This window comes from Anomalospiza imberbis, chromosome 3 (genome assembly GCF_031753505.1).
Source record: "Anomalospiza imberbis isolate Cuckoo-Finch-1a 21T00152 chromosome 3, ASM3175350v1, whole genome shotgun sequence".
Taxonomy (NCBI): Eukaryota; Metazoa; Chordata; class Aves; order Passeriformes; family Viduidae; genus Anomalospiza; species Anomalospiza imberbis.
Window position 1 is genome coordinate 72,562,347 of NC_089683.1, and position 23,474 is coordinate 72,585,820.

At 36.5% G+C, this 23,474-nt stretch overlaps 1 protein-coding gene across 2 annotated transcripts in view; it reads left to right on the forward strand.

Annotated features, from left to right (window-relative positions):
- Window positions 1–23,474, forward strand: part of GALNT2 (polypeptide N-acetylgalactosaminyltransferase 2) — an 89,658-nt gene that overhangs the window by 52,947 nt on the left and 13,237 nt on the right. For both annotated transcript variants that reach the window (XM_068185091.1, XM_068185092.1), the window contains exons 4-11: window positions 3,136–3,234; window positions 3,807–3,874; window positions 4,770–4,835; window positions 7,862–7,983; window positions 14,606–14,693; window positions 18,503–18,590; window positions 19,119–19,222; window positions 23,046–23,172. In XM_068185091.1, the coding sequence (XP_068041192.1) occupies window positions 3,136–3,234; window positions 3,807–3,874; window positions 4,770–4,835; window positions 7,862–7,983; window positions 14,606–14,693; window positions 18,503–18,590; window positions 19,119–19,222; window positions 23,046–23,172 (762 nt within the window). The remainder of the gene's footprint in view (window positions 1–3,135; window positions 3,235–3,806; window positions 3,875–4,769; window positions 4,836–7,861; window positions 7,984–14,605; window positions 14,694–18,502; window positions 18,591–19,118; window positions 19,223–23,045; window positions 23,173–23,474) is intronic.

Consider the following 23,474-nt stretch of genomic DNA (forward strand, 5'->3'; position numbering starts at 1 on the left):
ATCTTGTGGAGCTATTACAATCTTTATTAAGGAAATAAGTTTGGGTGAGAAAATACTTTGTTTCTTCTTAAGTAACTTGTTATTAATTGTATTGATGTGTCCGACAGGCTCATTGACTAAAAAATGACATAGCAAATTTTTTTAATTGCTGAAATTTTCTAGACTGTTTAGAAACAGTTTATCAGGATTCTGCATTAGATATGTAGATGTGAGTGTAACTATGCATCTTTTAATACTATATTGTTAAGTCTTTTTTTACATCATACAAACTCTTACAAGCAGGAAGACAAAAGTTTTCTTCGTGTTTTTTGTGAAAGCCTGACAGCAGTACCACCAGACACTTTTGGTTCACTCATTTTTGCTGCTTGCCTTTGTTTTAAGCAAAAGGGAGAAGGGAAAAACAGGCAGATACAACCTAAGAAAGGAAGTGGAGAGTACTCTGAGCAGGAACCTGGATTCTCACTCCAACTGATGCTCACAACTACCACTTGCTACAAGTCTAAGAAACCTCTGTATTTCCTTTTGTTTCATGGTAGATTTTGGAGATCCAGAAAGTGACAAGTGGGTGTCATAGTTGTAATAGCAAACTTGTAGAGCTGTCCTTCTGTCAGTGTAAAATACTTTTCCAAGTGGGATAAAGGATTAAATACTCTGTGTTTTTTGTGAACCAGTGCTCCCCATGTATGCTTTGGACTAGTGATTTCTGATCACATCTTCTCATTGATGTGTTTTGATGATTTTTAGGAATTACTGTCAAGTACTATAGCTGCAATATGCTGTTTTCTCTATCATTTGGCACCTATTAGAAGCTTATGACCTCACACTCAAGTTTTATTCTTAAGTATAGAAGAAACAAACTTTCCTGTGTCTTTAGTACCAGTTGAAGTGAATGTTCTCCTTGCACTGGTTAAAATGTATATTTCTGTCAAAAAGCGGTTTCAAACAAATCACTGAGGTTTTGGGAAAAATTGTTAATTAAATGAACTAGTCCAAATCTCTGGGGGAAGGAATGTACTTTTCATGTTTTAACTGATTTTACTGACCTATGTTAAACATTGAAGGTCATGGCTGAAATTTTCAGTTCAAGTTCTGTCTTAACTAAATGTATTTTCTTACTCTGCATGTAAAATTGACGTGCTGTAGCTTGAGGAGAAAAAGTTTAATCTTTGTGCCAAAAATAATGACATTGTTTCTTTGGTTTGAATTTTAACTGTGGCCCTGTTGACACAGCAGAGTAGGAGGGAGACTGATACTGAGTCAATTAAAGCAGGGATTTGTGAAGAGCTGAAAACAGTAATACTTGGTGAAACAGTCCTCCAGTTTTATTTGGAAGTCTAGAAGTCTTATTTCTTCCTGAGAAATACACAGTAGTGCTCTTCTCTTGAGTTTTCTTAAAATTGAGAGGCTTCATTGCCTTGAGTAATTCCCCCTAATATGTGATCTGGCTCAAGTACTCTCTTCTGTGAAGAGATCAATATAAGTTCAATGTGACTTTTTAATTATTCTAATGCAAGTGCTTCGTGCGATAATTGCGTGCACAGTAGCTCTGTCCTCTGTGGGTAATTTGAAAGCTAGCAGGATAGAGAATATCTTCTTTGGCACTGCAGACTTTGGAGTATAATAATTGCACGTCTTTTAGCTGTCTAGATGAATTGCCAGAAGTTCACACTAGAGAAGCTGCTCTTTATTTTTCAGGAACACAGGCATTTGAGATTTATTTGTTCCACACTGGGCACTAGTGACAAAGCCATCTTGTACGCCCACCACAAACGCAGAGACAGCCCTGCTAATCTGACACAACAGTTGTAGGCTTGGCATAGACTCTGTTTTTGTTCAGAGCCAAGTGAGGTCATTGCAGCATGATAATGTTTTGTTTCATGCAGGCACTAATGTGTGACACTATGGTTGTGTTGCATCAAAAATACGACAGGTTTTTGGGTTGTTGTAGGGTGGGCCAGGGGAAGAAGGAGATTACTGCTTGCTTTCTGATTCCAAGAATTTGGAGGTTGCATTGTTTATGGTGCATGTTGCAGGTGTTTAATCAGGTGTGGAGTGGGCTTTTATACAGGCAGAAGCCTGGTTTTAGAAGTGTGGGTGGCAAACTTCTCTTAAAAACTGGTCTGATTAATACTGCACAGAGTACAGAAATTGAATTGCTGAAATAAGTACTGAAATGAATTGCTGAATTTGCTACAGGTGTATGCTAGTTGGGTTTATTCTTTCTGAAGACAGCTAGGCCTGTTAAAACTCTACCCCTTAATTAAAGGATATGGAAGAAATACATCATTGTTTGTGTCACTGCACAAATGGCAATCATGACTTGTCACATTGTAATGCTTTTGGCATAAACTCAATATACATTGTTTTCTAGAACTGTTAGTTTCTAATACAATGAGCATAGTATCTTTTTAATGTTTATTTTATTAGATTAAATAGCTTAACTGTATGTAGTCCTGAAGGAAGCATTTTGGGATTTGCTTCTTTTTGCTTATTATATTAACTTCAGGTTTCTAGAGGTGATGAAAAATGAGTTGACATAGATGGAATATTTATTATCGTTATGGTTTGGAAGGATATGGTTCTGTGTTTAGTTGGCTTAGCATTGTCACAGCTAGCTCTGTTTTTCAAATTCTGAATGTTATGATCCTTACAAGTTCTCATTAGATTAGAAAACTAGTTTTATCTATGAGCAAGGCCAGGATGTTACAGGAGCTTTAAAAATAAAGGGAGAAGTGGACACATTCTAAAGAAGAAACGTGGTAGCCTTTGAATCTGTGCATTTTCTTTGAAAATATGCATATTTCCTTGGATGTGTTGCATGCTTTTAGTGTAAAAGAAGGGCTCTGGTTTCATACTCAGCTGCACAGGCATTTGACATAGTGCAATGATGATGGTCTGTGACTTGTCGGAACCTGCCCATATCTGCCACAGACTTTTTAGTCTTTCGTGTACTAAAACAGCTGCCAAAAGTGTCAAAAGAGAGGTTTATTATAATCTCACTTGAAAACAAGCTATTTTGTTCTTCTTAGGCAGCATGTCTATAAGTTTAATAGGTAATTACTTTGCAATGAAGGCCATCTACAAAGCCTGGGATATAAAAGTTACATTGAAATGACAAGGTATTTTTTCTTTCAGGTGCCAAAGGAAACAATGGCGGATAGACTTGCCAGCCACTAGTGTGGTGATCACCTTTCATAACGAGGCAAGATCTGCTTTGCTTCGAACTGTTGTCAGGTATGCATAAGAGAGCCTAATTTTTAAGTCCATTCATTTCTGTTGCCTTGTGATAAGAAGGGGAAGTAACAACCCATCATTGAACTATTCTGAACTATTTGCAGAGGAAAAGGTAAGTTTTAATTTCATTGAGATCTTCAGTTCTTACATCCTGAAATAGTAATGTTAAACAAAATTGCTCACCTTAACTAAAATGCATGAAAATATGGGACTGATTATCAGATGATGTTTGGAAGCTGGCTGTTCCAAGAAAAAGTCAGGGTAGATGGATTCCCAGGTGATATTTGACTCAAAGATATCTGCAAAAGTTCCATGTTGGACATTGTCTAATGCACAGAGTTTTGGGGGCTGGACTAGTGGGGGTGGGGGAGGTAGGGAGCCAGGGAAGAAGGAACACACAAAATTATACATGTGCCTCTTCATGCTTTTTGTAAGTACAGCAGGCCAACAGCTGTTGTTGAAAGTAACATCCTGGGCTAGGTTCTACTGCAACTTAACTAAGTAACTGCTTTTCTGACATTATTGTGGAAATTAACACTGCTGGAATGCTTTTTTGTTTTGGTCTCTTTCAGTGTCCTTAAAAAAAGTCCATCACATCTTATTAAGGAAATCATACTAGTGGATGACTACAGTAATGATCGTAAGTACTTTTACAGGATCCTACCTTACTGTGCTTATTCTGGTAAGATTTCCTGATGCTGATAGGTGACTCAGTTGAGAATAGGACACGTGAATAGGAGTTTGTAGAGACTCAGCCAAAACCAGGTCTTAACTCTTCCATATCTGTCATTGTTGAAATGTGAAATCTCTATAAATATTTCCAGTATATCTTGTCCTTCAGCTAACAGGAAATAATAAGAGTGTATCTTTAAAAAGAGCCTTTTCATATTATGTTATCTTAAGTAAAAATAAAACCCATGGTGCTTGCAGCAAATGTTTTTGCAGTGCTGTTTTAAATGAATGCCTGTCTCCATCAGTCTCTCAGAAAAAATCTTATTGAGTCTACAATAAGTCAGTGTCTTTTAGGTACTAGTGTATTGTGATAGAAGCTTAAACAATTGAAATGGACCTCAGAGTAATATGTCTTAGAAGACGCTAATGTGTATATTTGCATTAATAATTTTGCTAATATTAGCTTAAGTAAGGTTTATCGTAATGTTGGTTAGAAAGTGAGCTTTCTTATAGGCAAAGAAAGCAGTTTATTTAATCTTATGGAAGTTTTTTCTCTCTATGCAATGTAGAAACTGTCCAAAGTAAGCGAAGAGAAAATAGTTAAATAAAATTATTTCAAGACTGGAAAATTAAGCTAGCTTTAAGTAACATGGTGAAGGTAGTAATTTCTTAGCCTGGTAATTTTTCTTTATTTCTTGTGAGATGAGTAACTAATTACGACCACAAACATTTTCACCTACAGAGCTTTAGTTTTCTTTGAAGATGGCCTCTCTTCTGGTATAGAGTGTTGGATGCAAAACTGGTTCTCATCACTTGATTTTTTTTCTTTATTTTTAAAATTCTTAAAATTATTTTTTTTAAAGCTGATGATGGGGCTCTCTTGGGAAAAATTGAAAAAGTACGGGTTCTTCGAAATGATCGGCGAGAAGGTAGGCTTAATTTTAAGGAAGTAAGATACGAATTCCACTATGCTGCCTTATCTGTTAGTTTTCATCAAGTCTTTTAAAGGAACATTCTGCTTTACTTTCCTTATTGGAAGAGAGATCTTCACTTTATAAATCTGCTAGTAGAAGGAATAAAAATCTATTTGTGCAATAAAAACAATAATTGTGATTGTTTCTATATTGTTCTGTGCACAATTGCCCGTTGTTGGCTTTTACTGTGTGAGCTTCCTTCAGGGATTGCATTAAATCTTCAACCTTTCCTTTCTCTTCCTGCACTGAATCCTTAGTTAAGCTGCTTCCATAGTATGCCAGGTCTCACTGTAAAATGTATCTGTGTTTGAAATGAAGCAGCTTAAAAATGGCCCGCTTTTTTTGCTGGCTCCCTTATTAGATATAATTTTATGGATTTAGTTGATGGACAGCTGGGCAAACAATTTGCTTTGACTTGAGTGTTTGAGCAGCCAGGAGGGCTGAGACCAAGTATGCTGTTTTTTCTGAAGCCAATGTGCCCTATAAAAAATTTGTCTTACATTTGTGTTTTCTTCTACGTTTCTTTGCAAATTGTGGTCTCACATCACTGAGCCCTTCAGTCAACAGTTCACTGACAGTGGAGTTTAAAGTATTAGATACAGGCAACTGTTATTCTACAGCTGTTTGAAATAATAACTGAGATTTGACAGTTGAAATAGCTGACTGAATTAGCACATATGTGCTCGCTAATTTTTATAAGCTGTATCTTCTAGACTGCTGGCCTGGCCTGGGGAAGAGCTGGAATCATTAGAATGTCAGGAGCTGGAAACAACATGCACAAAACATGTGTTGCCCCGTAATTAAAGTTAGTGCAATAATTGATGGGTTCTTAGTGTTTAAGTATTCTGTTTGGAATATGTGAACTTGTGAACAAAGGCTTATTAGGAAAGCAGGTCTTTTATGACTTGCTGTGGTTGCCAGTTTCTGAGTACGTTAATGTCATTTTTCAGTGTATCACTTGAAGATGGAGATAGCAGTAAGGGAAAAAACAAAATGAAGTAACACATTTTTGATGTTTGTTTCTTTTAGTAATTTTAAATATTAATTTGCAATGCATATACAAATACATGCTTAGGAATGTACATCAGTATATCTGAAAATTAAATATAATTTGACAAATCTAATATGTCAGAAGAGAACAACTGCAGATAGAAGACAGAGTATTAGTTTGTATCTTTGTGAGATTACAATTAAATATTACACATACAAATTAACATGTAAGAGAATTGGTGAAATTAACCAATGTGTGGGGTGCTTGTTCATATTAAGTAGTATGAACAATAAAGGAAAGTAATGTGTTTTAAAACAAAAGTTAAAGTGAAGAGATGGTGTCAGTGAAGAGGATGACATTAGCTGCCTTTCTTTCAGAAATAAATAATAGTAGCTATTAGTCCCATCTCTAGTACCAGAGTTTGTTATGGGAACAGATGTGTTTGAGGGTGTGGTAGTCCATAGAATAAATGTTCAGTAGAACCTTTTCAGCTCTATTCCTCGTAAGCCTGAATGTGATTGTGGAAGACTCAATGACCAAAGTGCTCACATCCATTTTTTTAAACCATGAAATTAGAAACACTATTGTGTGTTTTCTGTAGAATTAAAGTAAGACACTAGGCTCTTCAACAATATTATTTAGAAATAATAAGCTCTGGGGGGAGGCATTTGAGAACTTAAAAAAAAGAAAGTATAGCGATAATGCTTGAGGAATGGTTTGATGTGGAAAAAACTGAACAGAACTGATTCAAAGGCTGAAATTAAGGCACCAGCACTAAGTCAGTGAGGTACAGTTAGATGACAGTGTGCCACTGATAAAATGTAAAATGTTGGAGAGCCATTGCACAACATGTATCTGGAACTGTGCTCACACTTGAAATAAGAGAGAGGAAAAGGATCTTGATGGGGTTGTTATTGAATGTTGGCCGGAGCAAACAACCTTTTCCTCTTAAGCATCTTGTATTCTGTTGGCATAGTCATGTTTTGCATATTTATTTTGTAAAGGGAGGAGTAAGTAACAGGCTCGACTCTTATAAAGTATTCAGTAGGAGGGGGGGAAATGCCCAAACAAACCAGAATGGATTTAGTGGGAAACAATCAAGAAAGGAAAAAAAAAAAAAAACAAAACTAGACTTGGCTTTGGTCTCACATGACAAAAAGAAATCAATGCATTTTTGAATAGTAGTAGAAAAAAGTAGGGAGGAAATTTGCAAAGGAATGGGAGGAAGCTTGCTATGTGTGTATATATAACATGGGACTTTAAGGATTGGTGAGGTCATCCAGTGAACAAATAGTAAAAGGAAAAGAGCGGGGTAAATCAGTGAGGGTGTCTATGTAATCAAGACATAGAGAAGGGAAAAACCTTTTGGTTTTGCCAGAAGTTTCTGCCTAAAGATATCTGTTCAGAAGAGACAAACCCCAAACAAACAGCAAAACAATAGAATGACTAGTCACAGAGGAAAGACAAATGGATTGGGGTAAGGCTCTCAGATGGGAATTAATGAAGCATGGTTATTTCTCGAAGAAGTTCATAGAAGAGTGTACAGACTCTGGTAAGTACTAAGATGAGGGGTGGCAAAAAGGTGGGGAGGGTAAGTTAATGATGGTGCTTTCATTAGTTGCATAGTAGAACTTCAGGAGACATACTTGTTTTCAGGTCCAATGTTAAGTAAGATTTATTGGTGTAAATACCACTTAGAATAATGCAGACTCATCTGTATTTGTGTATCACTTGTTTTGAAAAAGGTACTTTGCTTCTTCTGCTTAAATTGGATGGAAACCTGTAGAGTGCAGTAGGTTGGGCACTTGCAGGCTGTTTGGTGGGAAGTCATTTCACTGAATTCTTAACGAGCATCTGATTTTGATAATGGAGCTTGTGTATTTGCCCTGTCTGAGTAATTTAACTAATTACTAACTAATGCAATAGTTTCTCACTACTGTTGATTGTTTTCCCCAGGAAGTACTCAAAACTTTTTATCTTTACTTCTCAGGCCTGATGCGCTCCCGTGTCAGAGGGGCAGATGCAGCACAAGCCAAAGTGTTGACCTTCCTGGATAGTCACTGTGAGTGCAATGAACACTGGCTGGAACCACTTTTGGAAAGAGTAGCTGAGGTTAGTAAAGAGTTGTAAAGTAATTTCCTGCAGAAGCAGCTTTTAAATTTTAAAGCCATCTGGTTTATACTAGATTAATTTTATTCATTTTCCTAAGGAAGTCTTTTCCCTGATTTAAGATGATGGAAATGATTGGAGTGTTCTGTGATTAAAACATATTTTTGTTCATTTAATCTGCGAACACAGGAACAAAAAATGTGAATATTTATTATTATCTTTGCAAGTAATTCAAATATATGCTTCCTTAGTTCTTTGAGGACTGCCTCAGTAAGCTGAAAATCTTTAGAGAAAAGTATGATTCTCCTTTACCAATATCATCTTGATGTGATTCAGCTTACCTGAATCTTTATGCCTCATTAAGATTCAGTGTGATAATAGGAGAGCGGATGACTTGTGAAACCAAAATTCTCATGGAAACTAGCAGGAACTAGAGGCTCTCAGCATCTATGGAAATGATGCTTAGTCTGTGTCCTGGAAAAGCAATTGAGAGAATTGAGAGTGAAACCGATAGAGTTTTCTCCAGGGGTTGGTTATACTTGTTAACTTGCTCTGGAAGAATTCAGTTGAAGTGGAAATTAAATGATGTGTTATTCAAAAAAAAACACTGAGAAACACTTAAGACAACAGGGTTTTTATTCTTTCTTAATTGCATTCCCTTTCTGGAAAGATAGTCTTCCAGGAAAGATTTGGTTCCAAAATGCTTCTGATCAAACTGGTTTTGCTAAGCTACTCTGGTTAATGCCTAGTTCTTCACTTATCCACCTTATGCTTTCCTTTGCATTCCCCAAAAACAGAAAGGAGGAGAGAGAAGGAAGTAAACCCCATATACTCAGTATGCCCATGAAGAAGCTATCAACTGATGACTGATTTTCTTTATTCTGTTTGGTTCCCTGATGCTTTTAGAATCATAAAATCATATAGGTTGGAAATGACATTTAAGATCAAGTCCAGCTGTTACCCAAGCACCTGCCAAGCCCATTATTAAACCATATCCCTGAAGTGCCACATCTACACATCTCTTAAATAAACACCTCCAGGGACTGTGACCCCTCCACTTCCCTGGGCAGTCTGTTCCCATGTTTGACTACTCTTTCAGTGAAGAAATTTTTCCTAATACACAATCCAAATCTCTGTAATGTACCTTGAGGCTATTTCCTCTTTCCTGTGCTTGTTACTTCTAAGAAGAGACTGATCTCCACCTTGATGCAACCTTCTGTGAGTTAGTTGTACAGAGTCATAAACTCTCCCCTGAGCCTCCTTTCTCCAGGCTAAACACCCTCAGCTCCTTCTCAAAAGGCTTGTGTTCCAGCCCCTTCATCGCTCCCCATTACTCTTCTCTGGACACACTCCAGCACCTCAATATATTGGAGTGAGGAGCCCAGAATGGGACACAGGATTTGGGGTGTGGCCCCAGTGGTGCCGAATACAAAGGGATGATCACTGCCCTGGTCCTGCTGGCCACACTGTTGCTGGTCCAGGCCAGGATGCCATTGACATTCTTGGCCACCTGGGCACATGCTGGGTCATGTTCAGCTGATGTCAGTCAGCATCCCCAATCCTGTAATATTGCATGAAATTGTGACCCACGTGCTGAACCTGGCACTTTGCCTTGTTGAACCTCATAAAATTGGCCACAGCCTGTTATATTTACTGGGTGTTCCAGAAATACTGCAAGTTGCACAGGACACATCAGCAGTTGAAATCCTGTTTTGGAGTAGAAATAACTAATCAGCTCAAACCTGGACACTGTTAAAGTACCTAGAGCCTACAAAGCCCTTGAGTATGGGTACCATAGCACTTCCTCCTATTTTTTTTTTTACCCATCTGAAGTGTTGCAGCTTCAGAAGGGTTGGGGAAATTTCTCTGTAGTTATTAACTAGGAAAATAAATCTGAAGGTATAAAATATATCTCTAAAAGAAGTGGAGAATGCTTGCAGCTAAAGTACTAATGAATTTTAGGACATGGGAACTATTTTCAGGCCTTTTGTGTAAACTATTTGAAGTATCTATTTATTCAAGAAATAAGAAGCGAAGTGGTTGTTTTGGTCAGCAAAACCCTGCATTTGGTAAGACAGTTACTTGGTAATTTTCCCATTTCTCTTCTGTATGACTTTTTGCCTGGCATACTCATTTATCTTTCTGAAACTGATATGGAATTTGAAAAAGCGTTACCTTTTCATTGTAACAGAATGTAAAACCTCTTATTAAATTGCTGGAAATTTTTTGAAGATCTAGCATTGCATGGGGTGTATTAGGTTGGAGAAGCTGGTGCATATTTTACTTTTTGCAGCAACTACATTTTAGTGGCATGTGAATTATTAGATCCTTCAAAACTCGCTGCTTCCAATTGTCACCACAGTACACACTAATTGTGTGCCACTGAATAGTTTTCAGGTGTATGAATATATTTTTCTATTCTTAAAAGATTGATATACTGTTAAATAAATAATGAATATAGAATTCCATTTAACTGTCATCTGCAAAGATTCCCAGCCAACAGCTATGGGTATTGAAAAAGCAGCTTTTAAGTTTTCTGGTTGTTCAAATAATTCAGGCCAGGTTAGTGTTTATATATTGTATATGATAGCTCTTTGTTATTTTAAATGCATTAATTCAGCTCACAGGGCAGACAGTATATGTTAGTTGATGTTAATTGGCAGCATTTTTGATAGTCTCAGTGACAAGAAGCTGAATAGATGTGAACTCTTTCCTGCTCTGGCCTCACTGGTAACTTTTTTCAGGTCAAGGCTCCTATTCATGAATACTGTGTTTTCTGATGAGCAGCAGCATCTATTATATATCTGGTGGAAAGCGTGTTTTGTTCTTTTTTTTCTTTCTGATCCGGAATTGCCCACTTGGCGTTTGTCTGTTGGATATTTAGTTGTGTGTGTTACAATATAAGAATTTACAGCTTCCAAGAAACGGTCTGAATCAAGTCAGTTCTGCTGTACTCTGTCTGATGTGCTATAACCACTTCAGAAAGCTCTGCCTCTAACACCTGAGATATCAAGCTTTCCTTCTGAATTGAAGCATGATCCATGCCGCAGTTTTCTTCTGTAAGATGGTTTCCTGGTTAGGGTATCTTCCTTTTTTCAGGAACCATGTTTGCTTAGCATTTCTGGAGGGGATCTGATTCTTCTAGGGACTTTTCTACTGCAATTTGAGCAAAAGCTCAATGAAGAAGCAACATACACACAAGGTGACTGCTTTAGAGTTCAGACTGTGTACTCATGTAACCTAGAGCAAGTATATCTTTTGTTCCTTCCTGGAGAGTGGTTTTCTGCTTGATTCTTAAGGCTACCTTTTATGCCCTCTAGATTTTTTTTTTTTTGTGTGAATGTGATTAAATGAGGAGACAGTGGAGGTTAACCCTTTGATTCCTCAAAAATGTCAGCATAGTAATAATTACACACAGTCCTGAAAGTACCTATAACTACAAGCAATTTTATGGGCATTCATCTACTTGGCTTTTTCCTTTTCAAATTTCTCAACATTTTGACATTCTGTTCTTGGAATTCAGCAATTGTATGAGAAAAATAAATTGAAATATTCTGGTGTGAACTGAACTAATCTGTTTTCATAGTGTAGAAGTAAATTATCACATTTAGGAAGGTATTTTTAAGCAAGGGTGATCTTAAAAGGAAGAAATAGCTAAGTTTAAGAAGTGAGATGTGGTTTGCTTTTTCATGTCTGTCTCAGATTTTTTTTTTACTTTAGTGAGTCCACTTTTAACTGACACAATGCTAAAAGGAAAGTATTTATATTTTCTCTTAAGAGTGTTGTGAAGTTTAATCTTTGAAGTGTCTTGAGACTTTTAGAAGGGGGAAACAATGAATTCAGAATCTCAAGGATAATTTTTCATGGTTTCTGACAACAATATATAAAGTCTAACTCTCTAGAGTATTCGTAACTTCCTTATAAATTGTCAAGATGATGTGGTTTGCTACAAATTTTCAGGTGCTAGAGACTTGCAGTGTTTGCAGGCTATTTCTTTTCATTTTCTTCACCAAGAAGTACACAGCTTTTCAGTTGTGCCTTCCATTAGAAGGCAAAAGATTTTCTACATTAAATTATCCTAAAGCAAGGTACTTATTTATCCATGGTGTGATTAAAGGGACCAGCTGCTTTTTAGTCTTTTAAATGAGTGAACTCTGTAATTTGGAGACCCACAAGCTCTCTTTCAGCAGTCTCTGCATGAACAACTTTCTAATGCTCTGCAAAGCATCACCTTAAGAATGTACAAAGCTTTTTTCTGCTTTGCTACTTAGCAAATCCTGTAATTTCAAGTCACAGAAGGGCAGCACATTTCCAAGCCAACAATGTGAGGGTTATAAGTTGGACTGATTGCACTTTGCCTGGGTATTTGGCTGTCAGAGAAACAACTAGGAGTTGTTTAAATATGTTAGGTATAGCAAGTAGTTCTAGTGTGGTGTTGCACTGATATTGATAGAAATAATCAGACCAGTAAAAGGCCAGATGTATAGAGACAACATGATACCTGCTTATGCAGCTTGGTGGAGATAAGCTGAAACCTATATGAAGCTCTGCCTAATGTGCCTGATAACTTGGGCAGCTTTTACCACCAGGTTCAACCTGGCCAAGTAGAACCATTTGAAAAAAAACCAAACAAACAAATCTTCTTCAAAAATACTTTTAGAGAGGGGCATAGATGTATAAGCTGTCTCAATTTCAGCTAAGGAATAAATGAGAAAGAAAGGATGTTTTAATTTTTGTATTTTATGCTCATAGGTATACTGTGAATAACTGGACAGGTCTATCTTCAGACTCATCAGTCTTTATTTAAGGGAGTTTCTTAATTATACCACTATATATAGAATGCCTAAAATAAGGGCATGGGTACATCTAAAGCATTTCAGTGATGTAGGAAGGTGTACATGCACACACACACACAGAGGACTTTGCAGTGAAGGTGCAGTAAATTGTAATTGCCTCCCAAGTACAACACAGTTAGTAAAACTGTGCCTTGCTTGCCATTGCGAACATGGGCTTGAGGCTATCACTAGCAGAAACAGGAGCTGAAGATGTGATCAATGGGAGAATATGGCAGGTTTGCCTTTTGTTTGCTTATATTTCCAGTTTGCTTTAGACCAAACAAATTAATTCTTAGTAGAAGACCAGATTAGATGTTATATTACATTTCTCATAAAAGCAGATTTTTGGCCTGGGTGGCATAGCTGCAATGATAGTAAAGGAAATGGAAAAACCAATGTGTCATCAGCGTTTCACTTAGTCTTCAGCTTGAATTTGCTTGGGCTTGTTTGAATTCTTCTTTTGGATGATACAGAAATTCATGACCTTTTGCTCACTCAGGCAGAATGACCTAATAGATGCCATTTATGTAATTAGGCCTTATTTAAAATCAGCAGAGATTGAATAGCTAAGGTTCAATAAAAAGAAAATGGGTGTTAAAGGTTCTTATTGGACCAAGCACAGCATTTGTCTAAGTTGCTTTTAAGCCTCTTCTTATGACCTCAAGCTATTTTCAAACTAATTTGGTTCCAATTTGTTCTGTATAATACTGGTTCGTAAGGGAGATACACTGCTTGCACCACTGTTTAGAATATATGTGGTGTTGTTTCAAGACATAAAATAAATTCCTAAAATTGAGATGTTTAGGCTGTATTTCTTTTAACCATGAGAACAGTTTTTCTATAATAGGAGTTACCAAAATATCTCCTGTTTTGAAGAAACTTTTTTTTATATTCACAGATTTGATAATATGCTGTTCTGAAGTTATCTGCTCTCTGAATGATATTAAATTGTGCAGCTCCAAACTTTTATTTTGAATTTAAGCAATAAGTCATGGAGACAAACTGGCTTAACCATGATACTCCATTTCTAACATTAGATGAGTCTTATTTTAGAACACAGAGGTCTTGTGATTCTGCTGGATAATGCACGTGGAGTTGTTGGAAGGATTTTTGTTCTTAAACTATTTTGCCAAAAACATCAGCTGAAATAATTAACATTGCTCAGAATAGTATACGAGACCATGGTTGGATAGAGGACTGTGTTTATCTGTACCACTGGAATCTTGACTGCTGGAGATTAATAGTATCCATGAGTTTGAAGTGCTTTTTAGGTTCGCTTTCCTATCTGAGTATCTGTAATTGAAGTGTGATTCTTCTAGTGTGAAATGGATTGGCATTAACCTAAGACCTTTCTGATTGCAGAAAGGCCTAAGTGTCCCTTAAAGGTTGCAATAATAAGACTGTAGTCCACTGCATGGCTGGAGACTTGCTGTGAAAAATATGAATTGTCTGGATGCTTTTTTTTTTCATTTGGTTTAAAAGTAAGCATGGATGGGCTGTTTGCTTGACTGCCTTTAGAACCACAAGTTTGCTGCCTTCTTCAAGAGCAAGTCAGATGAGGGGGATTACTGAATAAAAGTAGCTGAGAATAGATAGAGGATTTCCAGTCATATCCTATGGTTTCTGCTCTTTGAAGCAGTGCTATTCTCAGCACGGGCTCTTTGGAAGTAGGGGGAGAGCTGGGGAGACATGCTAATGAAATCCTGCTGAACTGTTCAACATCACATCCTGCCTGAATCTTTATATATTGATTTCATTATTTCAATATTACTTTCTAACATTTATTTTAGGACAAGACCAGAGTTGTGTCTCCTATTATTGATGTAATTAATATGGACAACTTCCAGTACGTGGGGGCGTCAGCTGATTTAAAAGGCGGTATGTACCTGTACTGGAATACAGACTTTAAAAAACCCATCAAGAATCAAAGCTCATAATCACTGCAGTTGTGGAATGGGCAATTAACATACTGTTCTTCCCTTTCCTAGATCTAGTTTCAAGTTCCACAGGTCACTTGCTTCTTGGCTTGGATTTTAATTGGCCTTATTGTTCTCTGCTTTAAAAGTTCATCTTTATTATACTAATTCTTATAAGTTTATGCTGCCTTTTAGCAATATGCAAGACTTGCTCCAAGGTTTGTAGGGTTGTGTAAATGTGTCAGAAAAAGCTAATAGCCAGAGCTTATGGTTCTCTTTTTAGATAACACAGGCTTTAATTGCTCACTAGTTTAGAAGCCCATCAACAATGCAGTGTCTATGAGGTTTTTTTCAAGATGCTGGTTTGCTTAAAAAAATAAACTCTTCTGAATAAGCAGAAGACATTGGAATGTGTTAAAAAAAATAAATGTTTGTTAGCCATGATCTGTAATTGTGAAAACACTCACATGTGACCATGAAAATTTGTAGTGCTTATACCTTTGCCATTAAAAATATCACCTGTTAAACTGAGAAGTACTACAATTTCAATAGTCTGGGAAATGTAAAGTATTGACAGCAAAAAGAAAAAAAAAAAAAACTTTTGAAGCCCTAAATAAGAAAAAATTAAAAAATTCTTCTTATTCTCAATTATTCTCAGAGGGGGAGGGCAACTACATGCTAAACTCCTTATTTACAACAGATTTTTAAAACTTCTTTCAGTGCTAACAAGAATCTAATATTTAAAATAGCTATTGTCTACCCACTTACCCCCCCTTTTTAAACTATTATTTGCAAATAATTTTTCCCACAACCCTAGAAACCAAACTGTCTGCATAAAAGGTGTAAAAGAAGCCACAATATAGAATTTAGAGTGCTGTTCTCACAGTGTCCTATCTTTTTCTGAATGGACTTCCTGGAGTGAGGAAGGAAAAAGCAGTTTCCAATCTATTAATTTAGATTCTAATCTCTGACTGGTCACCTAGGTTGTTGCAGTGAACTAAAATAAAAGCATTATTTGCATAATGTTGCATATGCTGCAAGTTCACCAACAATCTGGAGGTGAGAGGTTCTATATCCTTTTAATTAATGTTTTGAAATTACACCTATGGTGCATATATTCACAGTGTGCTAATGTATAGTTCTGTGCTATTGTGTGTGCCAGCATTATTAGACCTTAAGGCCTTTACCCAATCTATTCATTAAATATTAACTGCAGAATTCCTGATACCATTATATGGCTTTTATTGCTGTCTGCAGGAGGAGGAATTCTTTCTTTGAAGCCTTAGGTTGGTTGCTGCTGGGTTCATGCTAAATTCTTCCCAAGTGAAGTGGGAGAGGATTGAGAGATTGTTTCACTTACTACTGCCCTTCATGCTTTTTTGAATCTGTTTCCTAATTCATTCATTCATTTATCTATTACATTTTAGTACTTATTTTTTCTTTTTGTACACAATGAGAGATTGGGTTTTTAATTTTTTTTAAGGTGCATGAATTCTACATACTTCTGATTGAGGAGTGAGAAACTGTTTTTAAAGTTTAATAGAAATTTTACACATATTAGTGTGCCAAGCTATTTGAGGGTCAGTTTAAAATATAAATAATATATTTCTTGTCAGTTCCCAAAAGACAGGTTGCCATGTTAGAGGCACTAAAGCATTTGGCACCACAGGACACTTTCACTGGGGCCAAGTGTAAACATGGAAACCGAACTATGCTTTCAACATTAGGTACAGTGTCTGTGTGGCTGAAGCATGGAGAGTTGAAACAGCTGGGACAGCATTTGTGCCTGGTCTGTCTTGAAAGGACCTAATCACCCAAGACAAGCAACCTAGCAAATGGTACACACTTTTTTCGAAGTGGACAAGTCTGAAGTAATTCCCAAGTCTGGCCAAAACTAAATCCATGCATTTAATGTTACTGGTTCTTTATTTGGTTGTTGTTTTGTTTTGTTGGGTTTTTTTTTTGGTTGGGTTTTTTTTTTGGGGGGGTGGGGATTTCCAAAACTGTTTATGCCACCCTGAGAAACACCACAATTACTGGAACAAGCTGTAGTTAACTGAGAGCTAATAATTTAGAGTATGCCTGTGATGCAGTTTACACTGGTTGGAGTTTCATACTGGATGTGCTCTGTGTTTAAAAATACTCCTTTTACAGAGTTACTGATACTATCTCACTGAGTGCAGATTTTTCCCAGAGTCTGTGAAAATGGAGACGGAAAACCAGTTTTGAATAGGTAGAGACTTGATACACTTGTTCAGTTTGTGAGAGTGCTGTGTTCCAAAAGAGACCCCTTGTGTTCACTGGAGTACACAGTAACCGTCTCTCTCGCTGTTGCTGCTGGAGAACAGTGTGTTTTTCAACTTCTCCCAGATGCAAGTAATTTTGCTGGCTATCTAGGATGAAATGCGGCTTTTTAACTGCTTGGAATTATTGGAACTCATTTTACTCTTCATGCTGGAGGCTTTGCAGTACTGTGGGTTGTAGCCATTTTTCAGTTTTGCTACTTGGAGTTTTGGAGTAGTTTGACAGTCTTTCATTTTTACAGTGCAGTGCTTCATGAAATACTCTAACATAGAGAGAAGGAGCTGCTATGCATGCTGTAAAGACTGTTCAGGGTAATTTCTGTATTGTGTGTGATAAGTATCTCGTGAGTTAAAGTGAAAACTGCGGAGTTTTTAACTTCCTACGTCAGTCATTGCTATGCACCTTTATGGATGCAGACAGGCAATTTGTAGGGCTGTAATTGTTGTCTGTTTATATTAAATTTTTACTCCACTTCCCCACAACGTAATTGCTTTATACTGGAGAATTAAAACTATTGACATCTGTGCACCAGAAATCTGGAAATCATTCATTACATGACCTCATAGGATCTAAATGTGTTTGGCAGCCAGTAGAGTGTACTAGGCTGAATTGCTAGGTGTACTGGGAGATGGCTATGGGTCTTGTGCAGTTTTTTAATAGATATTCATGATTATGAGCATAACCCAGCACAAAAGATGTTATGAAAGTGTTTCCTATAGGAAGTTTGTCCTACACCAGCTCTGTATCATTGCCTAAAAGAGGTAATTTAATGGCTCTAATGTAGAAAGCATCTGTAGGTGACCTATTGATCTTGTCTGTTCTAGTCATCTTTGTGCTTCTGTGCTTAACTCACAACAGGCCCAGACCGGTTGTTAATGTGTGTTCACACTTACATGTATATGCATAAGGAAAGTAAGATTTTGGTGCTCTAACACATGCCTCAGGTTTAAACAATGATGCATTTAAAAATGTAATGTTTTTAAGGTATGAAGTTAAATGAATGTTGATAAGAATAGTGGAACCTACATAACTTGTTGTGACCTTCATGATGGAGAGCTCTTGCTGTTAAAGTACCTCCAAGAGGACTGCATAAGGCCTGTGTAAATGTAAATATGAGATCACTGCTAAAGAGTGGAAATGTAGTTATTCAGTAAAGATGGTTGGGAGCATTTGTAATGGCTGGAAGATCATCATATGATCTTTTCTATTTGATGTAAGGAAGCCACTTGGGTTTCCGACTTTGTGAAATAGTTAAAGACAAGAGAGGCAAAGTTATTTTGTGGTTGAGATTTACTCTTTTTTCTTTACCTTTCATCTGGACTCCTCCTTGTTTGCTTTCTACCCAGACTTTTGCACAAATTTAAATTTTTCATTTTAATTACAGTTCCTGGTGTTTTTAGAGAACATTGTTACTACAACTTGAATGATGACCACAGTAATTTTAACATCCTACTTTTCTTCTTGAAGGCTTTGACTGGAATCTTGTATTCAAGTGGGATTACATGACGCCAGAGCAAAGAAGAGCACGACAAGGAAATCCAGTTGCTCCCATAAAGTATGTCTGTACAACCATTTCTCAAATAGATTGTAGTTTGCAATTAAGCAAAGTTAGAAATCATCTTCTTTGAGTCTGAAAGAATATCTTCACTATATCTTACATCAAAATCGAAATTTCATTCATATATATGGAGCATTATGAGATTCTCAGAAATAAATGGTATTTAAAAATCATTTAAAACCCACTAGTTAATTGTTTATCCTTAAGAAAAGTAGATGTCACTCTGTTTAAAATTGGTGTGTTTTGAGGGCTAAAAATACAGCATCAGTTTTAATGTTTTATTGCTGGCACAAATTGTCACCCTTTAAGTGACTTGTGAGCCAAATGGAAATTTGGAAGCTGCCTCAGAAGGTGGTCATGGTCATAGGAATGTGTGAAAACCAGATCTGAAGTGATAGATGCAAAATAAATTGCATTCAAAAACACAGCCAGTTTTTTCAAGGAGGTATTAATCTTGATGTACAAATAATAGTTAGCCCCATGTTCATGGTTCTGTAACTAATTTAATTTTTCTTGTTTCTTTAGGACACCCATGATAGCTGGTGGATTATTTGTGATGGACAAATCCTATTTTGAAGAACTAGGGAAGTATGACATGATGATGGATGTTTGGGGTGGTGAAAACCTAGGTATGTGTATTATTTACCTTCTGATCAACCTTGAAAGAAAGCAGGTTTCATCATTTCCTTTACTGTCAAAGAGTCATGGTTTTCCTAATTTTGTGCAAAGAGGGTTAAAACTAGCGTTTAAATTTCATACACTTTATTGGCAAAATCCAAAACATTTATTTCAATGAAAGAATTATAACAAATGAAAAATTATATGCTAAATATGGGGAATAAAAATATTAGCTCATTGAGCAGTGACTTTTCTTATAATGGAAGTTGGTAAAAAATTGCAGGCTGTAGATAGGCAATTAAATATAATAATGTTTAAATGCTGACAGTTGAAGGCATGTTTTTAAGATGTTGCTTAATTTAATCATGAAAAGTGGAATGCAGGAGAATGAGTTTAATGTTATTACATACACCTAAATAAATCAATTAACTTAGCCGACTGAAGAATTATGTTTTTCTGAACTTTGCGAATAGTATTCTGCCTGGCATTTAAACTTAGTGAATTTTGTAGTTTTATACCCCTTCTTTAGCCCTACGGGATATTAATGATTGAGAAGGCATTTTTCTGTAAGTCCTTATTTTCAGATCTTGACAAGAGTGAGATTTAGGCAACAGGGAGGAGGGGCTGAGAGAACTTGTACTTTAGCCATTCTCCTTTGACCTGGTGGTTAAATCTGGCATTAGTAGGTTTTTCTGGCTATTTGCATTACAGCATTATGCAAAGGCTTTCTCCAGTTAAGGCCAGCATACTTGTTTTAAAACAAGAAATATTTGAAAGGAACAGAATTTTACACCTCCTCAAGAATTCCAGTTTGTCATTAGTTTAGTTTTTTGGGGTAGAGATGCATCTCAGACATTCCAAGTAGTGTGTTTTATGCTTCTAAGCATAGAAGCTTCTCTACTGCACATGCTAGCTGCAAAATCCTGAAATACCTTGAACTTGTAAAAACCCACGAGTATTTTGAGTTACTGAAATCTGCATATGCATTAAGCATATGCTTGACCTACAAGGAAATGTCTGCTATGTGGAGTCATGGTAACCAAATGTTTAACGCTGCTGTAACACACTGAAAAGTTGGAAGTGCCGTTCCTACAGTCCTGTCTCTGACCATCCTGTGCAGTACTCAAAGAAACCCTACGGGTATTTTGAGCAGTTACGTTCCATGTTTCTGTTGTCTTGCTACTTTGGCTGTATATTGCTAAATTGTATTTATGTAAACATAATATTTTTTCATTTTTAAATGTCCTGGAAAGTCATTGGATAAATTTAATGCCGCAATACTCTTTTGACTCTGAAAACCACTTTTGCCACTCAAGCACTTAAATATTTGATTAGTTACAAGCGTGTTCTTGAGCTATTGAGTTTTTTTCTGAACACTTAGCAACTTTTATGCTTTGATAATTGAGGCCTTGATAGCAGGAAAGGGCACAAGCAACAGCTCCTCTCTCAAGGATGCCAAGAGATGTTTGTGTTGTTCCTGCTGTATTCAGCTCCTCCCCCTCCATGGGAAGAAGATGGAGACTTGGGGGTGCCTGAAAAGCAGGCAGAAGGCAGCTAATGGTTTCTTCCTAGCTGTCAGACTAATTGAAGATGAGTAAAAATCATATGGCATATGATTTAATTGGCAATAAATGACACACGCACCAGATAACTGGAAATCTGTGGTGTGCAATTTAAAATTCAGTGTGCACACTTGTCAGGCCTCTTTACTCTCAAGTATAGCTCTATATCAGGGGCTTCATGTTACATGCAAATAACCAGCCAAATGGACTAGCGAAATAATTCTGCACATCATATTCATTTATAAAAGCTAGCATTTTTCCTTCAAGCATGTACAGAGCAGCTGTTATGAGGTTTTGTTCACATGTCAGTATCAATTTGACAAATTTTAAGATAAGCCTGCGGTATTTTCTCTAAATTGCCCAAATTACCATGATGATAGGTACATTCTCAGACTGCTGCTAAATGTAACTGGTAATGCATGTGTGCTGTGCAAAAAGTGGATCAAGGTGAGTTCAAGCTCTTCTCCAACTCAGAAACTTCAATTCTCAGTATGTTTGTGATGCTTTTTGATTGGCTTAGGAGAATTGGAGTACACCAGAAAGCTGGGTGGACCATGAGAAGGTTTGGGTCTAATTTGAAAACCTAGGCTTTTCTTACTAGTTTTCCTAAAATCAGGTAATGAGTAAGACATTCCTTGTCTTCTATATTGATGACACACTCTAATAAAAAGAACATATCTGTTACAGAAATGTAACTTCATCTCATAAAGAATTTTTTACACACTGCTTCTGTCTTTTCATTTAAAAACTATGTCTATTGACCGTGCTCTGGTAGTAATATTTCTTTTCCTACTGTTTGAGTATAACAAAGGAGATGTCTTAAAGGAGTTTGTGGGGTTGTTTTGAATTTTAGTTGCTGTATATTCTTTTTTTCTTTTTCCATGCAGACTTTAGAAGCCATGCTGGTGCAAATAATAATTAGTTTGCTTCTGCCTATGTTCTAGTCCTTTGCTCTGTTTCCCACTGAACTATTTTACATAATGTTCACTTTTTTTGAGATTCTTCACAATGTAAGGTGCTGGAGGGTGTACAAAAATGAAAAATTAGTTTTGCCTATTGTCTTATGTGAATTCAACTGGATAAGTCACTGTCAAAGACAATGTTGTCATTCATGTTTTTAGAGTATGATCTATCTATAGCTTGAACTATGTTGACTGTCTAGGATTCATGAATATGGCCATCAAGAAGAAAGGCAGTTAACTTGCACTGTCAACAGTTGAAGTCACAGCATCTTTTTATTTACTTCTAAATTTTTAAAGTTTTCCCTGGACATGCGATCAAGACAACATGTTCTCTAACTTGTGGTTGTGGGGTTTTATGTTTGTCCTATTTTTTTCATATTTAGTTTTTGAAGTAATTCTGCTATTATTACTTCTGTGTATGTGGAAGACGGCTTCTGAGGGAAGAAGGCATGCCACTTAGTTTGTCATAAAAGATAGATATTGACTTTAATTTAGAGCTGCCTTTTTTTTTTAAACCTATGTAAAGACACTGGTTATGAAGACACATAGTTATGAAGAGGCTTGAAACTAAAGCTATCTGGTAGCAGCTGTTGGACTAAAGGGTGAATCATCAAAATTCAAACAGTGCTGCTGGAAACACCCTTCTTACTGCACTGACTTGGAATTAATGTGGAAAAATTTTGTCTCCAGGTGATTTCTGCCATCAGAAGTCGAAGTTGAGAAAAGTTTTAGACCTTCGTCTCATCACTAGCTGGCTCATATCATTAGTTTGGCTTAGAGGTGTACTGTCCATAACTTTCAATTTACAGAAGTTATGTTTTGATATAACTTCTTGCACTGTTTGGGAGTGTTTGTTTATCTGCTGTGTAATAAGTTAACAGCTCAAATCTATTGGTTATTTTAATTTGCCTTGATTTCACTTATCTTCAGTTATTCTATTTTCAGCTGAAAATTTTTGTTATAAACTAGCTCGTTAATTTATTTGTTAAATGTACCTACTATTGTTTGCTGTTCAGATAAAGCACATATACCTAACTCACTGGCAAATTGCAGCAGGATTTATGGATTTGGGCAACACTGGTAACTTCAGATAAGAGACACATTTTACTTCCAAGATAGTATGTTTATTTCTGCTAGGATTGCAGAATCTTAAATGCTTTAGATATATGCCTTTGTTTATCCTAGAATTTATTTAAAAAACTGTCTTGCTTGGTCTTCTCAACAACAATCACTAAAAGCCTTCTCCGTAAATATAATACAAGATAACAGTATTTTATGATGTTGGTCTTTCATTCCTGTTTTTATTTCAGAGATCTCATTCAGAGTTTGGCAATGTGGTGGGAGCCTAGAAATCATCCCTTGCAGCAGAGTGGGTCATGTATTCCGTAAACAGCATCCTTACACGTTTCCCGGCGGGAGTGGTACTGTGTTTGCAAGGTAAGCGCGGAATAGCAATGGTTTGGATTTCCTCAGATGATCAGCAGGTGGCAGTAATTTCATTTTAGGGATCTTGTCTTTAGAAAAATTTGCAGTATTATCTATCACAGTAAAATATTAATTAAGAAGAAACTAATGACTTTGAGTCAGCTATGTAGGTTGAGAGAAGAACCTGAGAGCTGCAAGAGGGAAACTTCTGGTGGACACAGAATCTGAGAATCTGGAGAATCTGGAAAATAAGGAAATGCTTAGCTTGGTATTTCATCAGTATTTGTGTATTTGATTTTAAAGAAGCCTGTATT